Here is a 13,091-nt window from a genome sequence, read left to right as displayed (position 1 = left end):
AAAGAGGACTCTGGCTGAGAATACCTCCCACCATGAAAACAAGACTAGAGGGAGTTTCAAAATAAATCACTCCCCTGCTGTGTCTAACAAATGGTTTGGCTGTCCTGCCAAGATGAAAACACACAAAAGTAACAGTTCCCTGTTACCACAGCAAATTTCCATAGGCCACTGCATACTGTTAGTTGCATGAACATAAACTCTTCCACAGCCACGTCAAAGCTGAACATAGGAAGGAGTTCCCAGTAAACTCACTCAGAGCTAGTCTCACTCCAGTGACACTAACATGTTTGCTCATTTTAAATACCTGAATTTTTTATTTCCTGGTTTTACCAATTTGCCCAGGACTCTGAAAGCATCACATCACAGAGTTTTGTTACAATGATTCAGTTACAGCTTGTGGACAGTCAGATTTCCTCATTATACAAAAACACAAGAGTTAATCGCTGCAAAAAGAGAAAAGCGCCTCTTTTTCTTCCCTTCTCCTCTGCTTCTACACTTGAAACAGTGGTATCAAATCGACCTTTCTATAAGCCAGTTCAAGGAGCCAATGAAGGCTTCTTCCCATCTTTCATCAACTAGAAGCAATCATTTATCCAGTGGCTCATTTTTATGAATAAGTTTGCTAAAGAACCAGATAAGTAGTGGTGCAACGGAAAATGCATAAACATACAGCTAGGAAGGTTAAAAAAAATACACACTTTTCAGCAGTTATTATTAGATTGCTTAGTTGCACCATGAAATAACATTGTTATGAAGATGACACTATGTAATTCTATTAAATAGCTAAACAAAATTAAAGCATCATCATTCTTATTTTAGGATTATTAATGCACAATACAGTAGCACACTAGATGTAAATGAAAAGTTAAGAAACTGCTTTATCCACAAGAATTATGAAAAGATCACCACTTTTGTGCAAATATGTATGTTCACTATAATTAGTTCTGACCAGAAAATAATGCATATCGTTTGAAATACAAATTCACTTACACTTACATTTTGTTGTGGTTTAAACCTAGCCAGCAACTACACACCACACAGTCACTTTCTCACTCCCCCACCTCTTTGGGATGGAAAGAAGAATTGGAAGGAAAAGGTAAACACCCATGGGTTGAGATAAGGACAGTTTAATAATGGAATGAGAAAAGAAATAATAATAACATAAAAGAATATATGAAGTGAATAAAGTACAGTGCAATTGCTCAGCACCTAGAACCTGATGCCCAGCCTGTTCCTGAGCTGCAACCCTTCCTCCTCAGTCAGCTCCCCAGTGATATGCTGAGCATGAGTCCTATGATAGGGAATATCCCCTTGGCTAGCTTGGGTCAGCTGTCGTGGCTGTGCCTCCTCCCAGCTCCTGGCAAAAGTTAACTCTATCCAGCCAAACTCAGGACACTAACTTAATACAGCAACATTTCTGCTTTATTTGGCACAGGTTTGGACACAATCAGCAGAACACTCAGATCCTCATCTTTACTATTTTCTTTAAAAGGAAGCATCTAACATCTGCCCATGCATGACGACAATAACTAATCTCATTATGAAGTTTTTTAAGGGTCTGAAATTTTTTAGTTGTCTATCCACTGACAAATTCTGTTCCAATACTAAATTTTTTAACTATTTACCCAGTATCAAAAAGTACATTTACAGATGCTTTGGTAATAACCTTTAGTGAATTTAAGACAACTTAAGACAGTTTTCCTACAGAATCTTAGAGCAGTGATCCTTGGAACCACTGAATGAAGTGGTTTGGTCACTGAATGACCAAATCTATGAATCAGACAACAAACACAAACCTTCCATTGGCCAAGAAATCAAAAAATTAGAGGTACTGACGTCAGTACCTCTAACTCAGTGTTTCCCTTGACCTTTTTAATGCTTTACTGTATCACTAGCTTGAGTGCTATGAAAGTATTCCTGGCTCTCAGCATGTTTATGTTTCCCAGTTGCAAAGAATACTTTGGAAGGGAACAACACAAGCTGATGGATCCTTCTGACAATGAACCCACTGAAATCCATTCAGGTTGTCAAGTATTGCATTCCTAGAACAGCACTGTGATCCTTCCTTCCACATCCTATGGATTCTGCAGCCAGCTGAATTAATATTGCACCACAAGGTATTTTTACTCTGCTGAACCATCTTCAGATTAATAAAAAAACTGTAGAAAGTATCTTTGGAAAAAGCTTCAGGCAAGAGACAGTTGACAACAAGACCTTCATGCTGCAAGAGAATATATAGTGAGCCAAGCAAACAGGCTAGTTTTTCAGCTCACATTAACCGGCACAATAACACAGAAAGGAGTCAAGTTGCGATACACTCCAGTCACTGGAAGAAGTGACTGAACCCATACTTGAAGATTTTATTCTACACAACACCCAAAGTCTGGTGTTTTCTAGTCAGCTTCAGGATTACAAGTCATGTTACATTACTGGTAGAGGAGAACCAAAACATGACTTAGAGGTTACTTAGTCAAGTGCACTCTTCCAGAGAAAGCAATTCTCTTCTGTACACAGAATGAAATTTTCGAACTTCCATGAATGTAACAGTTATCAGTGTATTAGGACTGGTATACCTTTATGTTGTTTGTATGTCTACTTTGCATTAAAATACTAAAACACTTTGATTGTGATTCTAGAGGGTTTTGTACTTCTAATATACACGATGCCCTAAAAAAGAACACAGTGCAATTAGTAGTAACTATTAAAAGTCTGCTCCCTAGAATCATCAAAAGAAATGCCATGGCAACATATTTACTTTACACAAGGTACCTTATAAATGAAACTGTCTCAAACAAACACTTGCAAAAGTCTATGAATAATTATCACATTGCTGCCTCTCAAAAAGCACAATTTGCTCCACAGTAACACATGCATCTGCTAATTTTGTTATTAGAAGTGTCTGTGCTAACACAGCCACATCTTCTGGTAGTCTGTATTTTCAAAATATATTCTTTTATGTCATATTAAGAGTAAATATGAATCCAGTGCTCTTTTAAAAAAGTAACTTGAGTTCAATTGCTCAAGTTCTACTATGCAGTACCTAGTGCTCCTCTAGAAATTTTACAAGTCTCAATGTTTCACAAGTTTCAGAAATATACTACATATTCTAGTCTCAATCCTTTAGGAAAGAACACGTTTCATCTTACAGACAGTTACAGCAATTCAGAAGGATGAAAACAGAGGTAGAAACAAGTCCAAGAAGTCTATGTACTATTTTAAAACTCCCCTTCCTCAGCCACTCATCCTCCCACAACATTCCTACAGAAGTTATTATGAAAAGCCTTTCAAGATTGCCCATTAAAAATGCTGACAATCTTAAAGATCATCAAAACTCTACCTTTTAATTTGCAATCGAAGAATTGCATCTTGGCAGGCAGAAGAATTCACCTCTTCATAAAAGGAATCATATAAAAGATTTGATTTCAAATGTATTCAACTCAAATGTATTTTGAGTTTAATTTTAAATTTTTCAGCATTTTCATCATCTTTCTGTTACCTGACATGTATGTTCATCACTCAGTTGACAAAGAAAAAAAGTCTACATGACATATCTTGAAAGACTTAACTAGTATCAGGAAGGGCAGGTTAACATGATACAACTTCATGTTTGCTTTCTCTCAAGTAACTGGACCACATCTCCCTCCTCCTCCTCCATCAGAAAACTCAAGTAGAGAACTTTCCCTTCCACATGATCTCTCACATGCTTAGACAATCTCTTTGTTCGTAAGCCTAGGAAAAATCCTCTCCCAGGTCTGTTTAATAGCAAGACAGAACAACTGTCTCACTTCTTACAACTGCTCTCCTCCAAGTAACTTGTCTCTGTTTTACTACAAGATTGTGAAATAATACTTCAAAGTTTTCATGACAATATTGTAATACAATAGTGGTGGAAAAGACTTTCAGTTAGAATCACTTAATAGTATATGGTGAAAAACACCTCCTCAAACAATTTAGAGCTCTATGTTGTTGCAGAAGGGCAATAGCCTGAAGGACTGCGTGCACAAGAACTCTCGTTGTATCAGCTAGTCTAAGCGGGTGTTATTTTTCCCCAGATACCTCACTCTTCTGGTATCTTTATACCATAATGCACAACTACCAAGGCAACAAACACAAGACTGAAATGTTCATACACTACTACACTATCCTCCCCAAAAAGTCAAAATATCCCAGAGCTACCAGAAATTGGACAGCTACTTTCCAGTATCTCTGGTGAAGCTCACACTACCAATTTCTCACAGATAGAGATGCTCTGCTTCAGGGATGACCCCAGAATTCTAACTACTCTTATAGAAACATTACATAAAGTTACCTTTTTGCAAGAGCATCTGTTCCCCCCCTACTTCATCTCAGCTTCTCTTCATTTATAAGAAAATAACTTTTCAGTGTTATCACACAACTCCTGTGATTTTGTTACAACAGAAAATATTGTTCCTTGCTCTCACCTTGAAGATTCCTTCATAGATTGAGAAAGCTGGTATATTGAGGTTTTGGCACCTCACCACAACAGACACTACTCCAGTTTTTCATACACCTGTTCTTGTAATTGTTCAATGTCTCAAAGAAGCTACAGGAAGCCTCCACCTAACCAGGCCAACTCAGTCAAAAAAAGAAGAGTAAAAGAAATCAGTACCTCTTTAAGTCACGTAATTTCCATGAAAGGAGTACTCTTTAGTATCTCGATTGCAGCTCTACCTCACAAATCAGGAAGAACACACACAGTAGTAGACTAAGCTATTTCATAATCTTTTATGCTTTTTGTTTCATTTAAGGTAGCTTTTAAAATTATGTTCAAAGGAAAATATAGACCTGATGTTTAGATCTGAATCATTAAAACATGTTCTAACTCAAGCAGCCTTTACACTAATTTTAGTAATGTGTATTTACTTACTTGCTGAAAAAAGCCTAGAATTGCTCATACATAGTTTTATCATTTTAACAAATTAAATTAAAAGTAGTACTTTACTTCCAGTGGCAAACTGTATTTATAGGTAAATTAGAACTGCATTAAGAGGAAGACAGCATTTTAAAAAAGCTTTATTAAACAAAACTAGATGAGCTGATAGCATAGAAAAGTTTAACCGGATGCACTTCAAGACATAGCTTAAAAGGACTCAGATGACATGAGTAAAAGCATTTGCAATCACTCTGCAGTTTTAAAACTAGCAGATCTGATCCTCACTTATCGGGGAGGAGAGGAATCTTTCCCTGCTTTTCACACCAACTGAAAGATAAACTGCATTTGAAGACTGCTTTTGCACATAGACACAAAACAGTTTACATGCAAGGTAAAAAAACCCTATTTCTGGAAAATTATGTCTATGAAAATGAAATACTAGGTTTAAATTATTTTTTTTCCAATCTAAACTTCCTACCTTACTACTCATATGCTCTTTTATTAGAAAAGGTTTATCTGCCCAAATAAATTAATTTCTTACTTTTTCATACACCATGTGTAGCTTAGAAATTAAACATACACACACAAATCTAGACAGATAGAATATTAACAAGGGACATGTGCTTGAATATACACCTTCCCCACCAATCCATCACATATTTTTTTAAATCGTCTCACCTTCAAGATACACATTCCTTCCTAGAGTTTGTTACAATTTACCTCTCCACTTCTACTCACTCTTTCACTTGCACCAGAACAAGTTTTCCCCACAGGCCAAAATACATAGGGGGAAGATACATGTTAAGCTGCAAGATGGATCTTGATTCATCACCAAGCCTCTATCTGGTATCATCTCTATCACTTCTTTGACCCTGCATTATTCATCTCTCCAATGAAGACAAGACTGGACGTGAAAGATGAACAAAGTATTCCACTGGATGGTGGTGCGGAGGATATAGGGTAAGAGGTAGCAACAATTTTGGCAGGCAAACCATAAAATCTAAAGAAACCCTCTTCAGAATTACTGATTCTGACTCACTTAATTGAGCCACAAGTATTTCCCTCCAGTGCTACAATATTCAGGAGAGTCATCACATCTCTTTGCAACACAGCTTCCTTAAAGGCATCAGAATCAGAAATCCAACAAGAGGGAATTCTGCTTCCCCTTGACTATCAACATACTGCACAGCTTAAAGGATGTATTACGTTTAATAAAAGTAAGTAACAACATATTTCAGGTCTGACCCATCTTTCACAGTAAAACACTGGTGGGGGGGGGGAAGCAGGGGGAGAGCTAGTGCACAGGGTACCAAAAAGCAAACAGTTCTACCATCAATATAAGAGCAAAAGAAAATACATGTGCTTACAAAAAGCAAGATAGGTGCACTTAAACAAGATTAGGCAACAACTTAAGACCTTTTCATTTCTCTGGGTTTATTTTTTCCCTCCTCCTCTCTGCAGACGCCACAATACAGCAGAAGAAAGATAATGAAATTATAAAATAAAGACAAGGTTCCTTTAACAGAAGGACTAGGAAGGCCTTATTAGAGGATTTTTTGGTTTCATTTTGCTTTCTTTTGAGTCTACAGTCCTATCTTCTCTATTACACATATCTTCTTTTTATTAAAAAGAAAACGTCAACATTAAGTTAAAAGTTATTTCTGAGGTAAATTTTGAAACTGCTGAAAAGTGTTTCTATCTGAATTTGGATTATTTGAAAAGTTGCTCTCTTTTCACTTACCACTATACAGCTACAGTATTTACTCAAAATAAGTATGAATCAGTATAAACCAAATAGATACTGCCATCTACTAATAATACACATTTTTTCCACTCTGCTCAATTCAGGGAACTCACAGATCCAATAATATTTTTTTTAAAGTCACATTAACACTCAGTATATACTCACTTCAAGCTAGCATTTACTAGAACAGAAACCTGTCCACTTCACAAAGGGTAGGAAAATGGCAGTGGTGTTCAGATTCGTAAACTATTATTAGGAGTCTCAGCTTTCACTTATCAGGCCTGTGTAGCTCTTAGGGTCAAGGAGAAAGCCTTGAATGCATTGACAGAAGTAACTGATGAAGTATTCCTTGTTTAAAACACCATAGCTTTGTAGGCACTACCATTGTATCAGAACTAATTTCACTTTGACTATAAAAGGTATAGTTATTTTTAAAAAAATAAGTACTATTACAACAGTGTATTTGCTGTAGACCCTGAACACCCAGAAAGGCTGTTGATAACAATTGCTTCTTTTGTTCAAACTAAGTTTTTCTAGCATCAGAAAATACCATTATATTTCACCAATGAAAACTCATCTACTTAGAAATCCATGCTTTTGTAACTAACTCTAAATACAATTTATCATTTGTGGGTGATCTTTGGAAATCATGCACCAAAAGTATTTAATATCCATGAGTTGGTCAAAACTCTACCTTCAACCAACGATTTTGAGTTGTGAGATGAGAGACAATTCAACAAAATAGCAACCGGACAAAAAAAAGGCCACGCTAGTCAAGAAATAACTACTACATTTGATACATCAGAGGTTATCTTGGTTTATTTGCAGTTATGTAATGCTAAACAATTTTCCCAATAAACATTTTCCATTGCTATAATCTCATGTGTCCCCATCACTGGCAGTTGAGCCTACTTACCAATTAACCATTGCTAGTTACAGGTAGCTGAAAACACAGATGACTTGCTGTTTGTTTCCAGGAACATTTCTCTTACTTTTAAAAGCAAGTAGCATCTGATACTTCTATCAGGTTCTCAGGTGAAATTCACTCCAAGTTAAATTCTCTACCCTCCCCTTTTGGGAACTGCATGTCATTCTTCCCTAGTTAACTGAACCAACGAACAAAGATGCTGTTTAAATCGCAATCAAAGCTAAAGTGATACATACAACTCTTCACTAAGATGTGAACACCATGTTACATATATAGGATTTGCTAGTTTGAAAAATAAACATCACACTAAGTTTTAAATGTTTCCCTATCTTTAGAGCTAGACTTACCTCTGTTGCCTTTCAATTGTTTAACTCATGATCTTGCTAAGAAACTACTAATACATTACTTGGAAAGTAAACACCCTAGTGGTTTCAATGCACTAGTAAAACATCAAAATCAATCAAGGTAGTTTCAAAACAACATAAAACCAAATAGCAAGTAGTTGCTTATCCAGCAGATACATGGTAAGGGGATTAAAACCAGATGTATGAAACTATTATTGTCCCTAGCTCTGTACCTCTCATTTTCAAGGCCAACATATGGTATCTATTCACAAACCATTGCCTGAACCAACGCTTTTTTCAGCCTGGCACACTAAACCAATTGCTTAGCCACTGTGCCATCCATTTTGGAGCCACAACAATATTGCTCTTCGCATCTCAGTGTTCTACAGCTGATACTGCACAGGTTTGACTTTAGGAATTTTATAAGTTTCATCTTTGGCATTTAAAATGCTCGTGAGGGAAACAAACATCCTGCTGTGTTCTGAAAAAAGTGAACACAGTTTTAACTCAAATCTAATTATTTCCCCACAATTACCCTGAGTGACAAAAATATCTTAATTTCTACTGATTTTAGAGAATGAAAAGTTTGATTACTTCCAGTTGTAGGAAACTGTTAACTCATCATAATTTCATCCCCATTACATTTAAGAATGTGTTTCAGTAAAATGCCTACTTAGTGATTTTCACACTTCATTCTTCAGTTCTCTATATGAGCTGTAAAACTTTAAATTACTTGATCCAACTTATCTGGGAAAAACCTTAATTCTGAGGAGCTATCCAAAGACCACAGTGGCTAAATATCACATATTACTGCAGCAAGGAAAGAAGAAAAATTTTAGCTTTTCTACTTCGGCTGTTCCCATACTTAAAGTATCTATTTTCAAGTGGCACACGCAGAAACTTGCTCATTTTTAATATACTTTTCCATGATGCCAGCTTCTTAAAAAGAACTAGCAACATAAAATACAGTAATTAGAACCACATAAATTGTCCGTCATCAGAAAATATAGGTTTATGCACCTTAATAATGCCGTTCGCATTCTTTTCCAATAGCTCAAAGATTTAGATAGACACATCAGAAGAACAAGATTGCTATTATTCTCTTTAACAAGACTCCTTAAAAGTTACTATCTCTGTACAGCATATGCATCTGATTAAAGATGCAGCTATGTTCTCTCTATCAAGATATACCGTCTTCTGCTTAAACATTAAAGGAGTTACCCTGTTTTGAGCCCTAAACTGAGCAAGAGAAAGGTAGCGAAGTTACTGATAGGTTGAACCCGACTCCTTCAGGTCATCTTTGCTCCTCCTTCCTCAGGTCTTACCAAAATCAGAGAGCATCGCTACTACCACAGACAGGAAAGCATCCCTCTGCACGGTGAGTCAGGGCTAATGTTCACAGGACTTAACTTCAAAACAGCTCAAAAGGCTTCACCAGTTCTAGAGTTAGTTATCACCTGCAGCCTCTCCAATTTTATTACTTCTGACCAACCCATGAAGAGCAGTAAAAAAGAACCTAAACCAAAATAAAAAACTTACCAACCCAAATTCTCCCAAAACTTCTTGGCCCTTCAACAGCGTTGCACCTCTTGGACAATAATTAAATTTAACTCGAAGACAGAATAGGAAGCACACTACTCCAGCCTCCTGAAAGTCTCTGAAAACCTCCTCCTTATCCATCTCTGAAACTTACAAACTTTAGGTATTGTCTCTTCAGGCAGCTGGGAAAGAAGCTAGGATGAACAAACAGTCCCATTGGTGGTTCACAAAGAGTTTGCTCTAGTACCAAGAGGCAACAACTGCGACTTCCACGGGATGACACACAGCCCACCTCTCACTTTGGACGACTGTAACTTCTCAATAGCTCTACTGATCCACGGGCTCTTTCCTACACGTTTGTTCCCAGACTAACCTTTTCCTTATAGTCCCGAGCCCCCCGACGAGCCCCTCACACCTGCAAGCCCCCCTCCTGTAATGCCCACCCCCATCGCCAGCCCAAGCTGTCATCTCCCGCCACCTCCACTGCCCGCGACTCGGACCCCTCCAAAGAGTGGCTCTACAGCGCTTCCCCCTTCACGCCAGCCGGCAGCTTCTTCCTCGTTTAAAAGCCATCCCGCGCTCTTGCCACACACACAACGTCCACAAAAATAGCGATCATAACAATAATAGAAAAATTAAAAGACGAAACCCACAAATAACAAAATACAACCCCACAACTTACCACCCAAGTCAGTCCCCCGCTGCCGCCGCCACCGCCGCCGCCTCCTCCTCCTCCAGACTTTGCCATTTTCTGCCCGTTTCTCCTCAGCCGAAGCGAGGGCGCAAGGAGGCAATCGAGAGGGCCGGCAGCGCCGCCGAGCCTCGCAGCACAGCACAGCACGGCCCGGCGCGCCCGCCCTGCGCGCTTCGCCCCGGCCCCTCAAGCGCCGCGCGGGCCCGGCAGCCCCCCGCCCGCCCTCACACACACACACACCCCCTTGCACTGAGAGCTCCCCACCCTCTTCGGCTCGGTTTCTAGTTCATGCTGGGGACCGCAGCACAGGCGAAGGAAAATGATCCGACGGGGTGGGCGAGGGCCGCCGTGGCCGCCCGCGGCCCCGCGAAGGAAGGAAAGGGGCCAGCGGAGAAGGGCCGAGGAAGGAAGAGCGGCCGAGGGGCCGCGCCGCCCGCACAAAAGCGCCTTTCCGCCGCCCGAGCTCACACTCGAGGCAGCAAGCGGGCGGGCCCAGTCGGGCCTGCGGCTCTCGCTAGTTTAAAGGGACTGCCGGTCCCTTTACCTCACCGCGGCGGCAACAACAACCGCCGCTATCGCTGCCGGAGCACTGCCAGCCTGCCTCCTTTCTCCTCCTCTTCTTCCTTCTCCTCCTCCTCTTCCTCCTTCTCCTCCTCACCCCCGGGCCCTCCCCCCCGCAGCCACAAAGGCCCGGAAAAATAGATTAATAATAAAACCTCGCGCTCCTCCCCTCCCCCGCCCGCGCCTTGCCTCCCCGCGCGCGCACCCGCACGCGAGCGCCCGCGCAGCCCCCGCCCCCTCACGCACGCACGCGCCGCGCGCCGCCACCCGGAGCCGGCCCAGCCCTCCTTCCCCTCCTCTTTCCGCTCCGCCCGGTGCCGCTCCCCCGACTCCCGCCCCCTGAACCGCTGCGGCCGGGCCCCCCGCGCTCAAACAATAAGTGCCCTGCCCCCCGCCGCCGGTACGGCCTGCGCGCCGCGGCCGGCTCCGAACGCGGCCGTCCCGGGCCGTCCTCCCCTGAGACCAGCCGCCAATCAGGCGCCGGAGGCGGGCGGGCTGTGGGGGGCTGCGGCCAATCGAAGAAGCGGAACGAGCCGCTCTGGGCGCGCGAGACGTCACTGCGGGTGGCAACAGGGAGGAAGCCGTGCTGCCGCGTGGGGGCGCTGCCGTGAGGAAGAGGGCGACGAGAGGAAAGGCGTAGCGCTCCGAGCGGGACGGGACGGGAGCTGAGGCGAGACGCGGGAGCACTGGCGGCTCTCCGGGAGAGCGCCCGCCCTGCGCCAACCATGAGCAAGCCGTCCAGCTCTACTCCCGCAGGGATGGCCAGGCCTCGCTTTCCCCCAGGGGAACATTTTGGGATCCCTCCCAAAGCGCTCGGGGCTGGCAAGGCACAGTTGTCCCCATGTCCTAAGCCCATGAGCTGAACGCTGCGAGACGCGGGCGGAGAAGCGGTGACGCAGCAGGTAGGACAGGCATTTGGGGAGATGGTGGGCTTCCCACCAGCTTCATAACTGATCCTGCTGCCACCGCTGCGCTCGTCTGAACAGGACTGAAGTCTTGATGCTCCAGGCAGGAGAGTGTTTACAAACCACTGCCCTCTCCTGGGCCGCGGGCATCAGCCGGAGGAGCTCTCTACCTCAGATCCCACTGAACTTTATTCTGCTACTAGTAGGAACGCTTTTGACAATCACCACGTTGTTTTTTTCTGGCACTCCTAAGTTGAAGGTGACAGAATAAAAGCAGTCTGTTCTAAAATATTTGCCGTTTTGACAAAGACATCCTGTGGTGTAACTCAGCATCTACTTCCTAGACAATGGGGTTTGTATGAAGCCCAAAATTTGCCTTACTTTAGGTATGAAAAATATTTACTTAGAGTGGGAAGCATTTTAAACTGTAAAATATATATGACTATAAATATTATGGTAATTGATTTTTTTACAGGCTTAAAAAATGTTTCACAACATTGCAGCTTCTCAATTAGTAATTTTCATTTTGCTGTGTAAAATGCAAAAGAACCAGCTAGCCTAGCCTGTTCCAATCCTTGAATTATTCCCAATGTAAAGTCACAAAGGGAGCAGGAGCACTGCTTAGTTAGCAGACAAATTGGTATCTGAAGAGAATAATTTCAGCTGAATAGTAGTAATTTGAAGAGTTTTCCTTTTGCAAAATGCTTTCCCTGAGAAGTAAAGGGATTGGAAATGGAGCAGCTGCCTTTTGAGGAGTCAGTTGTAATGCTCAACTATGCCTCGAGGGAAGGATCAGAAGAATTTCTAGTAAATATTGCTTATTTAGCATGATTTTATTCTGCCAGTTTCTAAAGAACCTATTAAACTAATATCTAAGTGCTGCACAGGGATTACAGAAAATAATGGCATTTGCCTATAATGGACAGTAAGTTATCTGTTCCAGCCCAGTTTTATTGCAGCCACATGTATCTCTGAACTGTATGCTGTGTTTTCTTCTTTTTTGGGCAAGATGAGAAAGAGCACTTGCAGAACAGCAATAAAGTAGCACTTGCAGGGCTCTGCCTAGTGCCTCAGAGTTTTGAGCTTGCTGATTAGAATACTTTTTTTCCCGACTCTTAAATTTATATGTAGGACCTGTTAAAATGAACCAGATGTAGTGAACTAGGACAGCTGCAGTGACTATCGGGGAAAACAGCATGAGTGCACCTGTTCAAAGCTTTTTGCATTGGTATAGAACCATTATTATACATAGCAGAAATAGAGCAAGTCACCAACATTAGTGAACTAGGTTCCTGTTAGCTCCAGCTGTTAGGCAGCTGTTAGTGTGGAAAGTGTACCTTTTCCAGTCATTTATCCTCAGACAAGTAGTAGATAGTGATCTAGCTTGAAGACAGGCATTCTATATACATTAGAGAAAGAGAGCGGGAGTTTCTTCTTGGCAGTTGATCTTTGAAGGTGCATGGTCAGACATGTTCGATCTGT

The 13,091-nt window shown here is 41.5% G+C and overlaps 1 protein-coding gene across 2 annotated transcripts in view; it reads right to left on the bottom strand.

Moving 5' to 3' along the window:
* TOP2B (DNA topoisomerase II beta) overlaps positions 1-10,799 on the bottom strand; it is a 68,403-nt gene extending 57,604 nt beyond the window's left edge. For both annotated transcript variants that reach the window (XM_061997202.1, XM_061997203.1), the window contains exon 1: positions 10,132-10,799. In XM_061997202.1, coding sequence (XP_061853186.1) covers positions 10,132-10,197 — 66 coding nt within the window. In that variant the 5' untranslated portion in view covers positions 10,198-10,799. The remainder of the gene's footprint in view (positions 1-10,131) is intronic.
* Positions 10,800-13,091: the final 2,292 nt, after the last annotated feature.

Source organism: Colius striatus, chromosome 5, assembly GCF_028858725.1.
Source record: "Colius striatus isolate bColStr4 chromosome 5, bColStr4.1.hap1, whole genome shotgun sequence".
Classification (NCBI taxonomy): Eukaryota; Metazoa; Chordata; class Aves; order Coliiformes; family Coliidae; genus Colius; species Colius striatus.
The sequence above is the reverse complement of the archived record's forward strand: the minus strand, read 5'-3'. Positions and strand labels throughout refer to the sequence as shown.